This window comes from Panthera pardus, unplaced genomic scaffold (genome assembly GCF_024362965.1).
Source record: "Panthera pardus isolate Hobbes unplaced genomic scaffold, ASM2436296v1 HiC_scaffold_22, whole genome shotgun sequence".
Taxonomy (NCBI): Eukaryota; Metazoa; Chordata; class Mammalia; order Carnivora; family Felidae; genus Panthera; species Panthera pardus.
The window spans coordinates 19,965,571-19,988,845 of record NW_026526788.1 but is presented as its reverse complement, the minus strand read 5'-3'; the positions used below and the strand labels follow the sequence as shown (position 1 = coordinate 19,988,845).

The following is a 23,275-nucleotide window of genomic DNA, read 5'->3' as shown; positions in this document are numbered from 1 at the left end:
CAAAATAAATTCAACTATGTCAGCATTTCAAGAATTTATAGCCAAAGACCACAATCAAAGCATGCCAAAAATCTCATTCTAACCAGAAAGCATTTTCAAACTTTTCCAGAATGGACATTTTTATCATAATGATCACAGACTCTGATGAGTTTAATTAAAAACTGGCACTTGGATGGAAACAGTGACTTAAAGTCCTTGCCAAGCTGGCAACTCACAAAGAAAGGGTGTTTGCTCCCTAATAGTTGTAGATGATGAAAGGCAATGACAGACAAATAGTTAAATATGGCTCTGGCTATGTGTTAAAATCTTCCTCATTTTTGTCTAGACCCCTGTGCAGATTAGTGACAACACTCAACAACTTTTCCCATGGATGGAAGAATAGTTTCTACTAAGGCAGACATCAATATAAATCCCCTAAGAAGTAACCATTATTTGTGTTCGTATTTTACAGACGAGGAATCTAGAGGTTTACAGTAAGCCCACTGTTTCATGGCTAGTCAGTAATAAGCCAGAAGTCCAATATATGCAGTTCTGGATCAAGACATCAGGCTCCTAACCATTACCTGTATTACAGTGAAAGATCTTTATGGCAGGAAAAAAGTCTTTCCAGGACAGTCAAGGCCAGCCAGATGTGTATTCACAAAGCCAGAATGACTGACCCCGCAACACTCAGTGGCCAATTAGCCATTTTGACTTATTTAGCTTTAACTGAATCTTAAAAGGTGGGTAAAGCAGGTCATCAAGAGAATAAGCACTAATATCTGCATCAGCAGCAAGCCACAGAAACCAGCCAAACCTTATGGCATCAGACTGTCTAGGGGGCTGAGGCGATTCTGGGCGAATTTCAGGCTATTCCACCAACACCACTCCCCCATAACATAAATCTCCACCAAAGTGTATCTGGATTTTAGGCCTGGGATTATCATTCTAGTTTTAAGCCAACATGTTCTATCAGCATGAATCTAAATATACCAGAATAAAGAGACAAGGAAGAGAAGAAGGATAGTTTGTTGCATATTAGAATCACAAGAAATTGTAATCGTAGCAAAAGGTGGTGTTAAGCTCATGGATTCATACGTCAACTCAATGATCCAGGCATCAATCACACACGTTCTCATTCATTTACACACGAAAAACATTCTGAACAACTATTCTGCACAAGGCACTACTTCAAGGACTGGTGGTTGTTTCACAAAGTCTTATTTTCAGTGATTCATAAAAATGAGAATTATAGGTTATCCTTATTTTAGCTACATCATGATTATCTAATCTCCTTATACATTAATAGTTTGTTGATTAAGAACTTATTAAATGGTATGACTCAGGTGTGCTAAATGAATATAAATCTGTTTTTTTAAAGATTCTCAGGATGAAATTAACAGAACTTTGCTATGAATCCTCTTGCAATTCTAAAGTATGAAAACCACTATCTATCTGGCTAAACTTTGGACACTTAGGCATTAAGCTTTTTAAGGAGAAGTAAATGCATATAATATAGCCAGAATATAGCATTTTAATCATGTTTATAATATTTTGTTACTATCCCATAGAAAATTCCATTTTCTGTCTGTAAAATTCAGTGGGGTTTTATAACAAAAGAACACCAAATTCTATCATCTTTTAAAGGCCAACATTAACATTAGTGAGATACAGTTGTAAAGCTTTTTAAGATTAGCATTTAGACTTGCTTTTTTAATCAATTGCTTACATTTCTCAGTCAGCTTCTTCAGATTTCCTCCATATCCCACCCACACACATACTTTTTTCCTCCTAGATTCAATTCTGCCAAATTCTAGGAGGAAAAAGTATCATTTTACATAACAATAGCCTGAAGATCTGATTTTCTCTGCCGGGGAAATTTGTTCCTTTGTTCACAGACAAAAAGATATTTACCATCAACTGAGTTATTCAACCTTAAAAAGTAACTGCAGAACATTCCCTGATAATAGATGTGTATTTTTAAGAGGACAACCTAAATACATACATACATACATACATACATACATACATAAAGTGGGAGAGAGGACAATTCCAGTTGTTCCAAAAGAAAATGCAATCAGTTAATTCCAGTGTGTAAATATTAGACACAGGACGGATGGGGGCTGCACATCTGCATATGACATGTGATAAAAACATTATCTGCTAAATCAGAAAGATTTAAACTATTAAAGTGCTCAACATATGCAAGTGTTATCTGAGTACACATCAGGTCCAGGGTTCTAGTCCACAAGCTCTAAGCACTGTAGAAGAGGATGAACTACCCAGCCAAACGAAGAGTAACTGCAAATCCCTGTCAGGGAACCTGAAGTTGTATAACCATACAAAGTTCTCTGAGCCTCTGTTTCTGCAGCTGAGATGCTCACTCCAGAGAATTATTATTTGTAAGAGTCAGATAAATTATAAAACTCACATAATCCAATGCTTGATTTGGTAGGTGTCCAATCAGTGATAGCGGTTATTTTTTTGACTTTATTATTAATATTAGTATTATTGAAACAGGTTAAAAGATTCAACACATTAACATAGTCCTATCTAGATGAAAATAGACATGCTTGTCAACTGATCTCATTTTATTTCTAATGCTTCCCAACTAAGTCTGCAAAGACTTAATTTTAATGGGAAGGGAAGAGTGGTCAAACTAGTAAATTTTCAGTCTAATTAAAATTATATTACACAAGGAACAGATTCTAATCCTTTGTGGATATGAAAAAATAGTAGAAATTTTTAAGTAATTAAATTTTAGAAGTAAAAATAACACTAACATTGACATTACAGTTGGTCTTGGCATCCCCAAATATAAAGAGCATTTTTAATGCAGAGTGTGCAACCATTCCCCACAGTTGTTAAGAAACATCAGTTGAAACACGGCAAGTCCTCAATAACTTACAGTATAAATTTTTTTTTACTAACTTTTCCCTAAAAACATGTTTCTGAAAAGCCAAGAGCCTATATAGAATGTCTCCTCAAACAGTGCCACATTTATTGTATTAAGAGTAGCAATCCAGGCTAACAAACCTGAGGTAGCCAGGAAGGCACCTTGGATTAGACAGAGGACCACAGGTCCACAATGTAAAAGATTCAAGAATCATGTGGATTTGTAAAGGCAAAACAAGCAAATATACAAACACAAACACATGTTACTTAATTCCAAAAATAGCTTTATCCTGCCTTTCTTATATGATGTGCTCATACCAGTGACAGAATACATTTCCACCTTGCTCCTTTTAAAGACTGGCAAATGAGAGAGAAGATCATTTCACAAGCTAGGACCTAGAACAGATGATCTATACTTCAAAGAAGCCCAAATAGGGACCTGAGACAAAATGAAGGTAGAGAGATAATTTGATGTTTTTAAATGTCTGCTGAATTACACAGGGGCATAGCCTGGAGTCGGGGGACTACAGTAGGGTGGGGCTGCCAGAAAAAGTCTCAGACAGAAAGAGCAGGCTAAGCAAAATCGCTTGCTGCTGCACACATTTATGTCAGCCACAAATGCACGTCTTGTATGGTTGATGTTTGCAAGAAGAAAACCCAAAAGAAAAGGCTGTGTCCTTGTCTTTAATACATAGTAACAGGTACAGGACAGGAAATTAAGCCACACTTTACATAAGAAGTGACTACTTGAAAGTGTCCCAAAACCTATCCTCACCAAATTGCTATAAAAGACTCCAATTCTCAGTGCAAATGGGGAGAGATTTGAGCAAAGTATATTTGTATTTCAAAGGGAGTTTCAGTGTACTGCAGCTTACACCTGCATCAGACAGAATTCTGAGTTCAAATGAGACTCTAGGCAGTAAAGGAAGAGAGACAGACAGTCCAGACAGACAACAAGATCCTCAGAGACTCTGTACTGCCCTCATCTCTTGAAAATCCTTCTCAAGGGAGGCTGGATCCGATGATGAGTAACTGGAGGTATAAAAGAATAAAAAACCTGAAGGTACACCATCTGCCTCACCAGAACAGAGGCAGCCATGGCTTTGGGCAGATCTGTTCTAGGGACTACCAGTCTGAAAGCCAAACCCTACACATCTTGGAAGCCACCAACAGACCCTGCCTCTTCAACCAATTCAGAGGATGAGCAAAAATGGCTACTCAGGCAGAGTCAAAGTCCAGGAAAAGAAGGAAAGGCTGAGAGGGTGGAGAACACTCCCTGTAACCCCAAGGAATCCTGTGCATAGCTTTGGGCTGACACAGGTCACAGCTTTTGATGTTGTGGAAATGAAAGGAGACCTACATGTTCACTGGGAAGCAGCCAAAGAGATGTCAGATCAACCCTAACTAGTACTTAAGTATTTGTGTATTTTCAAAATTACACACACACACACACACACACACACACACACACACACACACTTCTTTATCCAATCATTTCATTGAACTTCTATATGTATAACTTTTTTCCCTCTTGTAAGGAGCCGTGAGATTATACAATGACTTCAGATTATGTAACTAGGAAGTCATGAAATTCCTAGATTATGTAACATTCAAGAACCACGGATGCATTTATTTTCTTTCGACCTATGATGTAATTCTCACTGGAAAACATGCATAAGTTATGAGGTGGTTGCACATGTAACATTTTAAAACTGACTAGCAAAAGCACTGCTTGCTATTACATAAGTTTTTCTTCCATACGTGAAAGTCAATTACTACAGGAATACTAGCTTGGCTACTCAGCTTTAAAATCACATTTTAGTAAACTGGAGTCATATCGATTTTAACTGTTTCCATCTTACTTGGTTTTAACTCATTAACAAGTTTCTTATTGCTTGTTTAAAGAATCCAATTTATTTTTGCTAAATCGTCCTAAAGGTGCTGAGAATTGCCAAATTGTAAAACTGGTCATACATTTGTAACCCACAAACCCAGCCTTGAAGCAGACCTTATTACAATCCCAACCATTCCGCTTTTAAGACTTCTAACTTGACACTTACTTCTGTGGCCACAACCTCCTACCAATGCAACTCTTGAATACTCTTCAACCCTGTAAATTCTTTAGGTTGGTATGACTCCCAGTTCCCTGCCTCTCTCCACCTTCCCTGCTGGCTTCAAAGTTCCCTGTGCCAGCACACTCCAAGATCAACCATTGTGCCCTCTCACCACATGCCCTAAAATTCCTGCTCTCTGGTTTTCTGACATACCCATCTTATCACCCTCCACCATAGGTTCCCCCTGTGTTTTCCATTGCTGATAAGTCAAAGAACTGGAAAAATCATATAACTGTTCTAAAAAATCTGACTACAAAGTCATATTATGCAGACTCAGCTGGATACTAATTTGGCTTGACAAGTTTTTTTTAATCATTTCTATTGCATTTTACATAAGCAGCTGTTCTGAATCTCTCCTAGTTTCTTCAAGTCTCCAAACCAACCCCCTATACTCCTAGGAGATAACTTTATTTCCAAATAGACTAATCAAAGTAAGGAAAGTTACACTCAGTTTTCTCCCCTTTACCTTAAATCTATCATAATTACTACTCTTCTTTCTTCTCACCAAATCAGGAATATATGTTCAAACCAGTTTAATAAACATTTTATGTAGTACATGCTATATAAGCCAAGCATTCTACTGAATGTGTACCTGGCCGAATCAGTGACCTCAGTCATTAAATCCATGAGCATACCTGGCAGAGTCCAATGGGGACTATAGAAATCAGAAATTGAAATCGGAGTTATTTCACTAAAATGAGCACAGTGCCAGTAGAAGGACCCACAAAGTGAGGTCAACAGCCCAGGGCTAATTGACCCAGCCCCAACACCTGTTAAAGCCTGTATCCACCCTGCAAGAGGTAACTCGATACTAAGCTCTGCCCTATTTTCTCATTCTCTATACTTTCTCCACTTAATTCACTCAAGTAACTTTTATTCTTATAAAAGAATATGAATAAGAAACAGGAAAATAAAAGTAAACTTACTTCACAACGGTTTCAAGCAACCACTCCATCTGTTAACATTTTCTTTCATAGACAGGCACCCCTAAATATCAGTTGCTGCCTATTCCTTTCTAGATTCTGTTGTTCCCTCAATGGTCATTAACGTGACCATGAGTTTAATTTGATTTCCTGCATATGATGTTTTCTACAATGGAGGTGTACTTTTTCTGATTTTTTAAAGAATGTGCTCCTAAAAAGAATTCAAGTAAGTTTATTTTATTCCTTTTAATTCAAATGATGGATGAGACTATAAATAATACCTAAGAACTCTCCAAAATTAAATGAACAAAAAATACATGTTTTAAACTTGTTTCAACAGAATTAAGAATCTCTAATAGATTTTAGAAGGAAAAATAAACAAGAAACACTATTCTTTCCCTTCTAGAATAAAGTTTCACATACAACACAAGGCTCCAGAAAGCCATGGCTTCATTTCCTCAGAGAATGTAATGGACAGGACCACCCCTGTGTGGGCATATTTATAGTCAGGCATCAGTTCCAAATGCTGAAGAACACAGGTATGATTATTCATGGAAACCAGATGGATACACGGCTTCCTTTAGTTATAAGCAATTTTTGTGCCATTTATCTATAAAACTCCATCAAGTGCTGACTTTTAAAATATTTTGATGCTAATGTGATCATGAGGAAAAATAGGAAAAGAATGAAATTCTAATGCTTATTACTGTCAAGTAAATATTTCAGAATCCCCACAGAGCACACTTAACAACTATATTGTTAGTAACGGAAATATTTTTCCTAACTTGGCGCAAATCACCATGAGTTTCAGGAGAGTACAAGTGGACAGAAATAGGCCTATGGCTGGGTTCTTTCCCCTGTGATCAATAATCAATGCTCCCCTAACCAGGCAAGAATCACAGTATAGCTGCCAATGGCCTGGGATCCTTAAACCACCTGGATCATACCCAGGTGAGGGAGCCAGGGCTCCTGCCCTGCTTACCCACTGACATTCTTCTCCCTGACCTGCCAGAATCATGAGTTCTCAGACCTTTTCTCTCTTCTTGCTTCTCCCTTTGGTATACATTTTTCCTTTCGTCGACAACAATCTAATGTGCCTGGAAACTGCTTCAAGTGCCTATGTTACACTTGGGATCATTTTAATACTTTTGCAGATGGTTTGGAGCATTATTTTTTCTCAGAATGAGCCGTGAACTCTAAATCATTTTTGCCATATTTCTGCACTGACATATAAAGTACACTTGGGATGACTGCAGTCATTTTTTCACTAAACAGTGTCGTTAATTAACAATGGAAAGGATACCGACTCCATTTGTCACAGCATAATGATTATCCCAATCATCCAGGAGACATATCTTAGTGTGGGTTTCCCCGCAAAAGACACTGAGACAAGGACTTGGGTTAGCGTGTATTACTTGAGATAGTTTACTTGGGAGGTGATCCCAGGGAGCACCAGTTAGGAAGAAAGGAAAATATGACTGAAGAGACAGGAAAGCCAGTGAAGGGAGTGGTATGGAGCAGTCACTACTGGGACTCAATCCCCCTGGGGGATTCTGAGGAGACATGAGTAATGTACTTCACAACTGTCCCACAGACAAAAGGGGGAAGTGAACATTCGTTTTCTGACTCCAGTCCTTCACTGGCTGAAGGCTGTCCCTGGGAGAGTTCACTTGCCAGCAGCAGCACCCGCACTTCTAGGCTGCTCTGAACTAGAAGAGGAAGCTCCCACAGTGGTGCACGAAGTGCTCTGGTGGAGAGGCTTAGGGACCCAGCACTTAGAGTGGGAAGCTGTCAATGTGAATGGGAAATGCCCACCCCCAGCAAACTCAGGGATGGGCAAAAAGCGTATCAACAGCATCTGCTACAGCAGCGAACTCCTTGTTTTTGTCCAGCCACCACGTCCTGCTGTGCACTTTTTAATAAATCTCCTTGATTGCACCATCACCAAATATGATCTAAATACAATCTACTATACTTATCTTCCAGTCTTTACCCCATTCCCATGACAGCTATCAATTACCTTCTGTGACCACCCCTACCCCAGGCTCCCCACTGTCTACACAATGGATGAGGTTCTCATGAGGTCATGGCCCTCACTGACCTGCCCCCACCAGTCCAACCTTACAGGTCACCAACTTTCCAACTTTCTCCCTTTCACCAAACAGCCTGTTCCCTTCCTCCATCAAACAATGATCCCTCTAAGCTTTGAGCCTTTCCTATACAGAATGCCCCACCCCTACCCATCCTTTTGAGACCCATACTAGGAACTATCAACTCCTGAAGAGTTTCTTTGGCTGTGGCTTGCACTCTCTTCCTCCTGTGAACTACTCTAGTCCTGATGTCAAACAATACTATTTAAAAAAAATGTTTAAAGTGAGTAGGGCAGGAAGCCCTGGCCAAACTCTAAGTATCCAACAGGCAGAAACTGAGATCAATACTTCTTTCTTAAGTTCCACCAACACTCACTAGAGTGCCCACTAGCCAAATACCACCAGGAACACATTTGTAGTAAATAAAACAAGCTTTCTTTAGCTTGCTGCAGCAAGAGGAAGAGTTCACCAAAGGAACTGGGGCATCTTAAGAGGAAACTGCAAGAAGCTTATTGCAGAATTTAGATTCGTTCTGGGTGATTCCACAGATAGCCTAGGAAAGTAGAGGCCAGGTTTGGAATGGAAGCTATCAGGAAGTAGGGGCAATTCATTATCTTGGCAAATTTAATCTAGAAGACAGAGGATTGAAGTTGAGGTGGAGTCATCATTGGTAAAGCAACAGCAATCACTTATAAGAGAAGGATGTTTAATTACTTCTTTGGGTTCAGTGTCCTTGTCTCCACCTTGCTTCATGTATACTCAAGGAAGTAGCCTTGTGTGATTATTTATACTCTGTGAGAGGCATTTATGTTCAATTGGGAACACTGTGGCCTAGCTGCCAGAGTCATTTTTCACTTTCTCACAGGTTATTCAAAAGATACCAGAATGACTTAAATCATTGTTGAATTAATTTCAAATTTATTCTAAACTTAAATGATAATGCTAGCTTTAACTTATAATGTTTAACTCCACCTTCCTGGCAGGCACCATGCACATGGAAGGGAATAAGACATCTTGGCCTTGGACACGGGTCTATGAGCTCACAGTCCAGAAGGAAAGACAAATATCTAGGCTGACACAACACAAGCACAAAAAGTGCCAAAATCTAAATATGTAGAAGGTATTGAGTTAGTGCAGGGAACAGAGTATTAAACTCCATCTGGAGGGTGAGTGAAGCTTTCCAGGAAGACATGTCATCTGAGAAGGATGTAGAAAAGTGACTAGGAGTTGATCACCTGGAAAAAGATGGGTGGAGGATGCCCTTCTGCAGCAGACACACCATATATAAAGGTGTGAGATGGCATAATGGATTGGGAAACAGAATGTAAAGTCAGTGTTGCCGAAACAAACTTTACTCAAAACTAAAAAATATTTTGCAACGGAATTTAATGAATTTTCAAGCCTTGACTATGTAGATATTACATTTTGTAGGTGTGGAAAGAGAGACTGTTACATAATTTATAATGTAAAAACTCAATTAGTCACTGACCTAAGGAGAAAACAGAAGAGGGTTAGAGTAGTATATATGCATTTGATGGTGAAAACAAAGGAAACAGGGACATACTGCTTGATTTCAAATATTTATATTTGGACTGAAAGTCCTCTTTCCTTTCTTCTCCCTCACTTTCCTAAATTCACATATACCTCCAAGGTAAATGAAATAAATCAGGCCTTCGGTGCTGGGTCAGATTTGAGAAAGAGCTTGGATCAGACTAAGAAAGGAAAAGGGTACTTCTGGAATACACAAAAGTGGTTTTTATTTTCTTAAGTAAGCTGAGTGTTGAAGAGGAAGTAAATTATTCCAAAACCTAAATACTCTTTTTTACGGATACACTATAGAAATGTGTAGAAACAGAACACAACCTTCCCTTGACTATGAGAGGAAAGAAAAATTTTCAGAAACTTCTAATATACAAAACCAAAGCCCAATACACAGAAATAAAGTCAAACAATTTATAACATTATATAAGAATCACTGAATTAAGTATTTCTCATCTGCCACATAAACATACACAGATACATATATATGTATATGTGCATATTAAATTTCCATACTGCTAATACTGAAGATATAATCTTTCAATAGTTTACTTTGTGGGTGCCTGGGTGGCTCAGTTGGTTAGGCATCTGACTTTGGCTCAGGTCATGATCTCATGGTTCCTGGGTTCGGGCCTGCACTGCGCAAAGCCTGCTTGGGATGCGCTCGCTCTCTCTCTCTCTCTCTCTCGCTCTCTCTCTCTCTCCCCCCTCTCTCTCCCCCTCTCTCCCCCTCTCTCTCTCTGTCCCTCCACCACTTGAGCACGCACTTGTGCTCTCTCTCTCTCTCAAAATAAACTTTAAATAGTTTACTTTGTAAATCCAATGTCCTAAAAGTTAATGCATACTTTTCTACAATCCTTCAAAAATTAATACATTATTACTATTTAAGGTCAATTCATTTCTTTCTAGTTTGAAATAGAAATGATCCACAAATTACTCATAAATAAATATTAATGGTAAGAAATGAGGTGTCTATACTAAAATTAGAGAGAAGCATTAACAATCTTAAACTTCTGAATACAAAAAATTAAAGAAAAAAAATTCATTTTAAAAAATTATTTCATTAGCCAAAAAGATGAAAAACTAACTAGAATAGGGAAAGGATATTAATAAACCAAGGTTAAGAAAAATGATCCACATAGTAGTACAAATAAGTGTCCCATGAACACATGAAAAAATGCACAGCTTTTCTATTAATTAAGGAAGCACAGAAGACACCATATTTTACACTATCAAGGCTGGCCAAGGATGGTCACAAAGATGGGAGGTAAGAATCTTCCCTTTCCAGAATCCAGACCTTGCCTGTCAGGAGTTCAACAATCATTTGGAGGAAAAGGTGGCAACTGTAAAAAAATATTAAAGTTGTTCATTACCTGTGACTTAAAAATTCTACTTGTAAGAATGTTTGCAATGGAAAACCTTGTACAAGTAGACCAATACATTTGACATTCACTGTAGAAAAAGAAAAAACCCAATGTCCATCAAAACAGATTTGTCAAAATATACTATTGATATATCTTTACCCACACACACCCAATGGTATTTCTTTACTTGTGCTTTATGGAAGATGTTCTATTACTTTTTAAGAGGAAAAATCCAATTGCAGAAATGTATACCTGTATAAAGTGAACCCATTTTCATAAAGTAATAAAATCACTATTTGCATAGACCAAACAGCCCAAAACATACATATGCTGTGTTCTCATTTTATTTTTATTTCAGGCAGGACTTATTTTGCTTTAAGAGTAATTTTTGGCAACAAGATATAAAGAGAATGTAACTCTTCATTCCTGAAATCTCTCTAATATCTTTTGATAAAAATGTCTGTTAGTATAGTTGTATAAAACATGTTTATAAAAAGAGTTATAGTAAACCTCAAACCATGCCATAATGGCATAAAAAGGCCATTTGAAGAAATGAGGATGCCATCATGATTTAAGGTATTTCCTTTAGTCAATGAAAAATGCCACATGGTTAGGTCATGATGTCTGCAAGTGCACCATCAGGGTGTTCAAATACAGTCACAAGTCTCAGACACCATCACAACATCATAGCTACACATTCCAGAAAAGAGCAAGCAAGAACAGGCAAGCAAGAACTAGATCCATCCCCACAGCAGTGGAGCCAGAAGGCACAACTGGGGATGCTGTTTAAAACATTCATGGAGAATAAACAAGCAGTTAAAGATGTACAAACTATATAATTAAAAACTGACTGCCAAGTGACTTTCCAAATGTGTACACCTGCCAACCTAACCATGACCATGCTTTATCTTTCACTGGAATTCTGTCAGTTCACCTATGTTACATATGTGCACTGAACCTTTAGGGGTGACTATCCTATCTCTAGTGCTGTAAAAGGAAACCAGTTACACATGCACTGAGCTTCCTGAAATGTGCTAAGAATCCAGTGTTATGCACACAGCAGTCCCCTGATGTCAAGCCTGCTCTTCCAGCTCAGTGTTTCTCAACCTCACACATTGACATTTTGTACCAGATTACTCTTGTGAGAACTGTCTGGTGCATTGTAGATGTTTAGCATAATCCCTGGCTCTGCCTATCAGAAGCCAATAACACCACCTCCAAATTGTGACACCAGAAATATCTCTAGATATTCCCAAATGTATCTTGGGGGATAAAATTATGCTAGGTTGATAACCAATACTCCAGAAAAAAAAAAAAAAGTATAAATTTGGGTAAAACCATTAATGGATTTAAAAAGAGGAGAAAAGGAAAGAAAGATGATGCAAAACAGCACAAAAAATGATTAAAATAAATCTAGATTGAAAGTTTTAAAAAGATGGACATCCAGTAAGCTTCTAAAATGAGGATAAGGAGTTAGGATTGCTTTCTTCTTGAAGCTAATTAAGAAACATTCTGAGTAAGGCTAACATTAACAACTCAGGCAGCAACACATGTTGGTGAGGATGTGGAGAAAAAGGACCTCTTTTGCACTGCTTGTGGGAATACAAACTGGTGCAGCCACTCTAGAAAACAGTATGGAGGTTCTCAAAAAATTAAAAATAGACTACCCTATGACCCAGCAATTGCACTATTAGTTATTTATGCAAGGGATACAGGTGTACTGTTTCAAAGGGGCACATGCACCTCAATGTTTATAGCAGCACTATCAACAATAGCCAAAGTACAGAAAGAGCCCAAATGTCTATTGATGGATGGATGGATAAAGAAGATGCGGTATATATATACAATGGAGTATTACTCGGCAATCAAAAGGAATGAAATCTTGCCATTTGCAACTATGTGGATGGAACTAGAGGGTATTATGCTAAGTGAAATTAGTCAGAGAAAGACAAATATCATATGACTTCACTCATATGAGGAATTTAACATACAAAACAGATGAACATGAGGGAAGGAGAGCAAAAATAAGATAAAAACAGGGAGAGGGACAAAACATAAGAGACTCTTAAATACGGAGAGCAAACAGAAGGTTGCTGGAGGCGTTGTGGGAGGAGGGATGGGCTAAATGGGTAAGGGGCATTAAGGAATCTACCCCTGAAATCATTGTTGCGCCATATGCTAACTTGGATGTAAATTAAAAACATAAATAAATAAATAGTAAGTAAGTTTAAAAAAAATTCTGAGTTTTCTTAAATGAATGTGTTGGTGAATATCCCTTCCTTTAGTGACCAAACACTCCTCCTTTAGCAACCTATGTGCATGCTATGGACTGACAGAAAACACCTTGATCTTTAAATCAAAGGTTATATGCTACTTCCATCACTTCAAACTCTATGACCTTCAAGAAGTTATATCATCTCTCCACATCACTCACTAATGTGTATACTGAGGATAACAGTTGTTCATGTGGGTTATTATAAGGATTAAGAGATACAGATAACACACCTAGCACAATGCCTATTATAAGGTAGGCAAAGTATTTTCATCCTTCTTCCTCACAGGATTTAACAGAAGAAAGAACTGCAGATGGAATCCTGGGATGGTACTTTCTTCACTAAAGGAAAGGGACTTAAAAACATCTGTTCAAGAAAAAAAGGAAGACAGGGAGAGGACGATATCCCAAAAAGAAAGACAGCGGTCACAGAGGCAGGTGAGAGATGGAAGATCAAGATTTGGCTCCAGTCACCTTTCGAGGAATAACAGAGTGGGATTCACTCTTTAACCATCTTTCTTTCTTGAGAGAGAGAATCCCAAGCACAGTGCATAGCCCAATATGGGGCTCAAACTGTCAAACCATGAGATCACAACCTGAGTCAAAATCAAGAGTCAGACACTTAACCAACTGAGCCACATAGACACCCCTAACCATCTTTCTTTCATTCTTAATTTCATAAAACTTTTCATTGGTTCTTCAGAGATTTTATGGTCCTTTTAAGCTCACACTTAAGGAGTTACCAGGGATTCCTGTAACATTATCTTTTCATGTAATATACTTTAAAATGCTGATTAAAGTGTTGTGCCCAGGATCTAGGACTATTTTTTTTTTGTAAAATACACTTTAATTTTTAGAGAAATCTCAGGTTCAGAGAAAAACTGAGTGGAAAGTACAGAGAGTTTCCATATGTTCCTCCCCACACACGGGCACCACCTTTCCCACCACCAATATCATATTGACATCGAAACATATTCTAGGCATTAAGGGGGCACTTGTGTTGAGTACTGGGTGTTGTATGTAAGTGATGAATCACTAAATTCTACTGCTAAAACCAATATGACATTATATGTTAATTAGAATTTAAATAAAATTAAAAAAAAACTATTCACTATTCTAAGGGTTTCAAAAAATACATACATACACATATAGAGAGACACACATGCAAACACACACACACACACACACACACACACACACACACACATATACACACATACCATTTTAGATCACAAAGAATAGTTTCACTGCCCTACAAAATCCTCTGTGCTCTGCCCATTCACCCTTCCTTTCCCTCAAGCCCCTAGTGATCACTAATCTTTTCACTATCTCCATAGTTTTGCTTTTTCCAGAATGTCATATAGTTGGAATCACACAGTATGAGCACTGGCTTCTTTCACTTAGTAATATGCATTTAAGGTTTCTCTATGTCTTTTCATGGCTTGATAGTTCATCTTTTTAGTGCTGAGTAATATTCCTTTGTCTGGATGTACCACAGTTTACTTATCCATTCACCTACTGAAGGACATCTTAATTGTTTTCAAGTTTGGTGATTATGAATAAAGCTGCTATAAACATCTGTGTGTAATTTTGTGTGAACATAAGTTTTCAACTCATTTAGTGAAATATCAAGGACTGCAATTGCTACGTAAAGAATATGTTTAGTTTTGTTAAGAAACTGCCAACCCTTCTTCCGAAGTGGCTGTACCATTTTATATTTCTACCAGCAAGAAATGAGAGTTTCTGTTGCTCCACATTCTGGCCAGCATGTGGTGTTATTAGTGCTTTGAATTTAGGCCATTCTAATAATGTGCATAGTAGTATCACATTATTTTAATTTGCAATTCCCTAAAAACATGATGTGGAACATTTTTTCATAACCTTATTTGCTATCTGTACATCTTCTTTGGTGAGGTGTCTGTTCAGGTCTTTTGCTTATTTTTTAATTGGTTGTTCATTTCCTTATTGTTGAGTTTTAGAAGCTCTTTGTATATTTTGGGTAATAGTTCTTTTGTCATATAGGGCCTGTGCAAGTATTTTCTCCCTGTCTCTGGCATGTGTTCTCATTCTCTTGATGCTTTCACTTTTCCTACTTACTTTCTCACCTCTCCATTCCACTCCAAATTTGTTTCCTAATTAATTAGAAATCTTTTTAAAAATTTTTCCAGATATGTTTGCTTATTTCAGGCTTAGAGAACAACTGAAAAGCTAAAACCACCTTCCTCTGTGGCCCTGGTATAGGAGAGAGAGGAGAGACTGGACGCAGCAGCTAGCCTGTAGCATTTATGAGATGAATGAGTAAGCCAACTCTTGGGGGCTGCAGAAGGGAAGAAAGAGGAGCCAGTGAGAGGTCAAGATATGAACCCAAACTTGGGCCTTCAGTTATGATAATGTATCACACTGCATAAATCATTTCACTTGCAGGACTGTGTGTGTGTGTGTGTGTGTGCACGCACACATAAGTGTTTGTGTTGTGTGTCTGTGTGTGTGAGCACATGTCATATTCAGAAAGGATTTCAAAGTTGCATGTTTGGCACTGTCTACAAATAGGGTCATTCATGTAGAAAGAGATGTACTTCTCTCTAACCAGAGTGACTATTAGTACACCGCATACAACTTATCTAGTTCTTTGGATGAATTCCTACTCTTGGTTCCCAGTTATCATTGACCAACTGACGATCAGTTGCATTAACAATATATACAAATATGTTAAATACAAAATCTTTCTCCCCGGCAGAAATACAATGGCTACTGAGCAGGTCAAAGAAACTGCTATTGAAGACTGAAAAGCAAAAAAGCAAGCAAAAATCCTCCAAGGAATTTATAACATGTTCTGAGATTATTTTCCTTTTAAGTTCATCTTAGAAGTTGTTTTAGTTTATTGACAAATCAAAAAGTCTCTTCCTAATGAAACAACACATGAAGATATGAAATATAAAGATAAAATTCAGAAGCAGGCATTTTTAAAATATGTATACAGTTATGAATGGTTTCATGTTTTTCTTAACTGTTAAATCTAACTCCTCCTGAAAAACAGGAGATGTTATCTACAAGAGTAAGGATATGCCTAATTTAGCCTACTTTCAAATTACTGTAATTCCCAAGGATTGAGGCATTATGAAACTGATTATTATCAGTACTAATTATAATCAGTTGTACATGGCAATGGTCACCGAAGGAATACTATATCTAAGAAAACCCTGGAATAAGGAAAGGTATTAAGAAAGGTACACTCTCACCGAGGTGGATTTGGGCTCTGAAAATAGACCTGAGTTCAAGTTTGGGGTCTGCTACCTACTAAACATAAAACCTTGGGCAAGTTATTCTATTTCATGTGCTTTAGTTTGTTTACCTATAAACTGAAAATATCACCATCGAAGTCATAGATTGCTCTGATCATTAAATAAGATTATATATATAGAATATTCAGCACAGTATGTGGCCCCAGCCAGTCTCAACAAACAGTAGTATTCAATATTATTGGTGATATGTCAATTATGTAACCAAACACTAACTAAAACAGCCACAACAGAGGCGCCTGGGTGGCTCAGTCAGTTAAGCATCTGACTTCGGCTCAGGTCATGATCTCGCCGTCAATGCATTCGAGCCTGACTTCTGGCTCTGTGCTGACACTGTGGAGCCTGCAGTCTGAAGCCTGCTTTAGATTCTGTGTCTCCCTCTCTCTCTGCCCCTACCCTACTTGCGCTCTGTCTCTCAAAAATAAGTAAATGTTAAAAAATTTTTTTTTATAAATAAAGCAGCCACAACAAAAACAACTCTGGCTGGAAGACAACCAGGAGGCTGCATCTTGTTAAGTTTCATTTACAAGCTTACTAGGAAAGGCAGAGAGTTTCATTCAGGTGCCCCATGAATGACAAAGATGAGGTCATTTCATCGTTTCCCTGAAGTTTCCTTTTACTACTCAAAACCACTGAAAGGAGCTTTAGACACACTGGTGTCAGCCAAAAATTATGTCACATTCATTCACTTAAAAGATCTATAGGAAAGACATTATTAGCATTTTTCATAATAGTAAATGCCACTCCTGTGTAAAGGCCATGATTTTAAACCTTTCTACTACACACCACAGCTTAGTGGCTTACAACTCCATCTCTACCAGTGGTTTCACTTTAACCATGACTGAGCTGAACGAGGTATCAGAAAATCTGCAAATACTTACTGAGTGCCAACTATGTACTGGTTACAGTGCTAAGGATACTCTTTACCCTTTGGGTAACTGATCACTTAGAACAGCATTCTCCAACCTGTCTTTGTCACTCATTTTACACCATGAGCTAGTAATATTTATATGTTTATATATACATGTAAATAGTGACATATATGACATAAAACAATACTCTTACACTCTGTTCTTTTCTAATCTAGTGGTATTTTTTTATATGCTGGTTGTGATGACTAAAATAATTTTTGAGACACTAACTCACCACTGGAAACACTGTAGCATGGCACACCATGCCATGCCTCTTCTCTGTTCTCTGCCCCATTTGAGCAGTACAGTGTTAAAAGCCTCAACTAGTTCAATGTGAATACTCAACAAAAGTGTACATACATTCAACATTTTCCTCTGGAAAAAATAAAATGAACAGTCTTCAATTTTTCTCAACCTAAGATTTCCTATTACATATCACTTGTTCTGATGGAATGCAACCAAAAATAATAAAACCTAATTTTGATGATCCTCTTGTTTATTCCAGGAGGAAGAGAACAGCCAAACTTGGTGCCAAATCGCCTCGAAACTAGGAAACATCAAGCAATTTAGCCACACCTCTCATTCCTGATCATTCTGGGGCATCCTGAATAGTCATAAAAGAAACAGTTTCTATCACTTCAACTCTGTAAGATGACAACTTCCCAGAACAAAAGACAATAAAGCTTCACTAATGCTGGCCACATTTATTTGGAATTTGGCATAAAAACTTTAAACAATTTTCACCCACATTTACAACTTTGCCAGTCTAGGAAGAAAGAGACTAATGAGCAAATTACGGACAAAAAGACCATAAGAAAAATGTTTACCTTAATTAAGAGAGAACAAACTCATCTAGCATTGCATGCCACACAATCATAACAGTGTGATAAATTCTCATTATAAATCACTTTTATCTATTAAGGCAGGTCTGGAAGGACTTCTAGCTGGAAAAACAGTCAAACTTGTTCAAAATGCTATCTATACTTTAATGAAGCTGCATTTACTTTAAAATAGGCTGTGATTCAGAATAGCATATTAAAAATTTTAATGTGTGCCTGAAGTTATTCTGTTAGTAAGGTTTTACAGTATTAAACACCTTAATCCTTAAGTGCTGTCCTCAGAGACATAAACCACTGATTTTTCTATTCAAAGCAGAATATTCTAGTACTCTGAACCTAAGAGTTGGAAAGATTTTTATTTTCTTCCACTCAAAATAAATGTATGCTATATAGAAGAAATACTATATATTGCTTTATTTTTCTTCTTCATGACACCCCCATTAGGACAACCCTAGAATTGCCTACTTCAATGTTAATTATATTGAATCTTAAATTCTTAGTTCTTTCTAGCTGTAATGAGAATCAACCTTCCAATAATTTCAAATGCTTATAAATTTTTAAAAGTTCCATAGTCCTTAGTTTCGTATGACAAAACATGCCCTTTCCCAAAATGCCATGCTTACTAAGTGGAAATATTTCTAATACATTTTTTTCACTGTATTCTATATGGTTAAAGAGAATGGAGGAGTAAAAGGGAATGAGAGAAGGACGAATGAGGGGTAGAGAGAGGGACAAATTTTACTCAAAATTATTCTTTACACAGGCACTGAACAATGGTTCATCACTCTAAACTTATTCATGCTAACTACAAAGATGACAGAAACATAAAATTAATGAATCCATAAAAGTGCAGTTTTTGGAAACCAAGATGGACATTATCAAGAAAAAAAGGACTGACTGTTGAAGGACTTTTGCCTGTTTTTCAATAGCAATCATCACCCACTACCTTTCAACATGGTCTTCTCAGTAACTAAGTCATAGTATTTCCAAGTCAGATGGTGAGATTTTGGCTTACAAAGTCAGCTTAACCATAAAAACCACCAAAGGAACTTGTTAAGTATATGTTTCCTAATCTCACCATAGACGTACTGAACCAGAATCTCCAGAGAAGAATCTGAATTTCTGAAGTGATGGCAAATTCAGGTAGTTGGCTTTTTGCCTTTCTGCCAGGCAGCTCCCTACCAGCAATTCAACCAAAGTAGCCATACAGCCACTCATTTGGCCACTCTACTAAAGGATTGATGGCTTAAAACATAAAGCATAGGACTAAATTCCAATGGGGTAAAGAAAGGGGCAGACTGGTAGCAGTAGCCATGAAAAATGTATCTCTAGGCTTATATGTGCAACCAATAAGATCAAAAGTCTAGAGAGTGAAATACAACACAATCCATGGCTATATTCTCTCTAGCATCATCTGGGGATCGTCTGTATATTCCAAGTCATCACACCACCATGGGATTTAGAATTTAATAACCATCTAAAACATGGCATGAATCCCTAGATACATTTATGTTATTGGATATCTTGAGTAGTAATACTTTAGAATAAAGAAGGTTTAAAATAAAGACTAACAACTGTTTTCTATACAACATTCAGAGGCAGATACCCACATCAAATGGGAGAATTGCCTTCAAAAGTGCCTCCTGTCATTTTCATTTTATTTTTACTTATTAAAAATCATAATTAAACAAATTTCATCTCTGAATTTAAAAAACTTTAACTTAATATAGGTATACACATATCAGGGATGTTAGCCAAAACTGATTCAGCAGCTGTGTGTTTAAGTAACAAGAGCAACTCAAATAAATTCTGAATAGTAAATTCCTCTGAGGAAAACTTTTGATTTTTTCTCTCTTCCTTGAGCTCAATCTCTCTCTTTTGGCACATTCTACTCATAATACAGTACTGTGTACATTCATAGCACTTCATAAATAATAGAAAAATAAAATGATGTCTGTAGACATAGGCCTGGAGGGATCAATTCTTAGGCACAATTCCAATGGTTAACTTTAACCATGGGGAAATTATGCTAAATGCCCTCAAAACATACTGCCGAAATATTTTTATTTTCAAAGAAAAATTTATAATCAAAATGTGGAATATAGTTGGCTATTCTGAATGGGTTAAGTGTGTCAATGACTGGAAACTAAGCTAAAACATTAACCTCATCTATTTTTCTCCATATTATCTAAAAATCTCTAAAATTGTAACCACATTTTGAATAAAAAAATCAATTCCAAGTTTCTCATGATAATTGGGGGAAAACACAGCATGGGTAATGCAAGAGAATAAGCCATCTAAAATTATCTTAAATCATTTTAATATTCATGTTTCCTTGGGGATTTTTAGAGACTGATCAAATTACATTTTGATTAGGATAGTAATGAAGTCCATCACATTTTTTAAGTAAAAATATCTGACAATAGGGAAAAAGAATCCAATTTATGCTCAAGTTCCAATTTATTCAAGTAGTAGGCTAGGAATTTTTAAATGGCCACAAACAACCAAACAGGTAGGTAATCCACTAATGAGTAATTTCTTCTTCAGCATGATGAGTATAAAACATCTCAACACACTGAAGATTGAGCATATATCCTACAGCACTTGGCAAATGCAAGGTGTATACTAGCTATGTAATTATACTTGGAAATTCACCATGCTTTCTTATGACTGGTGAGAACCCAGGCTTCCCAGCTCTTGCCACCACAATCAGTCCACTGAAGTCCCGCTAACAGTACTCACAACAACAACCGTAGAATAATTTACATTCCATGTGATGAGTAACTAATAAAATGAGATTAAAGGAAGGCATTCTAAACTAAAATAAGAAAAGAAATTGAGAAATCCCGCAATGTTTATTATTATTTAGCAATAAAAGTCATAGGGAGAAGGGGAAGCAAATATGAAACCAAACAGCAACAACAAAAAAACTAGACCACAACAGATAATGTTCAGCTTGCATAATCATTGTTTTTGAATTGTTTGATGGTATCTCTCATTATCTCCTAATGACTGTATACACAACAAAGTTTGTTCAGACTAAGGTTATACTTTGGAAAACGATTCATAAAAACATATACTGGCAGGTCACTTGAAACTACTATGTAACCTTGGAAGAAAACTCAAGGTGCCTGTACTTCCATTCCTGACCATCCATGCATTGGATAGTGTGTTCTAGAATAAAGCAGAAGAAAGGCCACCCAAGGGAAATTCTCAGCCTAAAAGAGAAATGTAGCACATTCGTCACTCTTTGACAGATGAAAAGAAGAAGCGTGCAAGAAAGGAAATCTAAGGTTTGTACTACATTGGAAAGAAAAAAAAATTAGCTATTAAATCTGTGTGGTACAAAAAAAGATGCCTACTGTATAAACACTGGAAGTTTATGTATTGAAAACACTTTATTACACGTGGAGAGTTACCATTACTTATGGCCACTGAATGAAAGGGCATCACTGAAATTATAATTTGCTATGGTATCTCCTATAAAAACATTTCCATTATAATAAAATACTTAATTTTTTTGGTTGTTGGATAAAAGGCATAATTTTCAATTATGATAGGCCTTCCAAAATATTGCTATTACACAAATATTCTGGGACATATGTGGTAAGAATAAAGGTTGATTTTCTCCCGGCAAACTTCCAGGGTTTTTTTCCCCAGTAATTCCAGTCTCCATTATCAAAGCCACCAATTGCACCATCTCTCATGATTTACCTTTCTTGGATTTGGCTCCAATCTTCAGTTTTGATGGCCAAGCAATCTGCGTATTTGTTTCCTCCATGATCTGTAACAAAAATTAAGAGAGAAAAATATTGATTCAATTAAGAGCTTGTATTTACAGTTAAGATTCTTCTAAAAAAATTATTTTCAAGTCTTTAGTCTCATGCTGATAAAGTGACCTCATCTTAAAATAATGCAAAAGAAAAACTTGGTGAAAAGAGATACTCATTTTTATAAGCCTTTAATCTATTAAAAATATTCAAGTATATTTTGTTACTCCCAGTGTTCCTCTCCGTGGTGCTCCAGAATTTTAGCATAGAGACAACAAAACCAAAAGTACATGAACAAGTAATTGACCCCACTTGACGCCAGAACTCTCAGAGATGCTTGCGCTGAATAAAATTCCCCAAGACCATCGCCAACAGATTGCAACACACCAAACATAATCCTTGTAATACAAAACTACGTGGGCTAGGCCATACTAAATGAAGATTTTTTTTTTCTGGGAAAAAAAATAACAACTTGCTCTGGTCACATTTGTATTTCATTAAAACTGATGAAAAACCTCTAAATACGACATCATGTCCTAAGGCTGCATTCCCATCATCCTTCGCCTAGTGCAAAATGGCATCTCTGCCCCAGTTCTTTTCTGCTTCCATGTAGCTAACACAGGCCAGGGGGCCTTGGACCCAAATGTGCCAAGGTGCAAGAACAAGTGAGGGAAACAACAACCACAGAGCAAAGGCAGTAGATGGCAATTAAAAAAGAATAACCAAAAAATGTTCATCCTTGTTCCTCTCTTATCACATGAATAAGACTAGATTAAGGTTTACATTTGTACCATGAATACAAAATTCACCAAAGAAATTGATAGAGCAAACAACTAAACAAGTTAATAGGCAAATAACAGCAACTAGCATACATTAACCACTTCAAATAGTAGAGTAATATATACTTTTTAATATGGACTTAGTGTTAGTTAACTAAACAAACTAAAGGTGAAGACAACTAAACACAGTGAGATTAATAAAAAATACCTTTATCCCTTCAGCACAGTCTATGTCTTATGTAGACATAAGGCTACATGCTTAACATGTTAACGTGCACTGTACTTCACTTAATCCCCCTTTTCACAGCATAAAAGAACTTTCAGCAGATGTTTCAAACAGGCAGCTCACAGATGCACTTTGTCTACCCATCATAAGGTTTTTAAAATGTGAGCCAACATTTTTAACCCTGGGAATTTCACATAGAAATTAAGATTTCTGGTTCTCTGGAAAACTTGACAGATTAGCACCTGGAGCTCACATTCCCACATGGCAACACTTGG

The 23,275-nt window shown here is 37.0% G+C and overlaps 1 protein-coding gene across 4 annotated transcripts in view; it reads right to left on the bottom strand.

Moving 5' to 3' along the window:
- The window catches only part of BICC1 (BicC family RNA binding protein 1), a 289,154-nt gene that overhangs the window by 88,906 nt on the left and 176,973 nt on the right, over window positions 1–23,275 (bottom strand). For all 4 annotated transcript variants that reach the window (XM_053910294.1, XM_053910291.1, XM_053910292.1 and 1 more), the window contains exon 3: window positions 21,940–22,009. In XM_053910294.1, coding sequence (XP_053766269.1) covers window positions 21,940–22,006 — 67 coding nt within the window. In that variant the 5' untranslated portion in view covers window positions 22,007–22,009. The remainder of the gene's footprint in view (window positions 1–21,939; window positions 22,010–23,275) is intronic.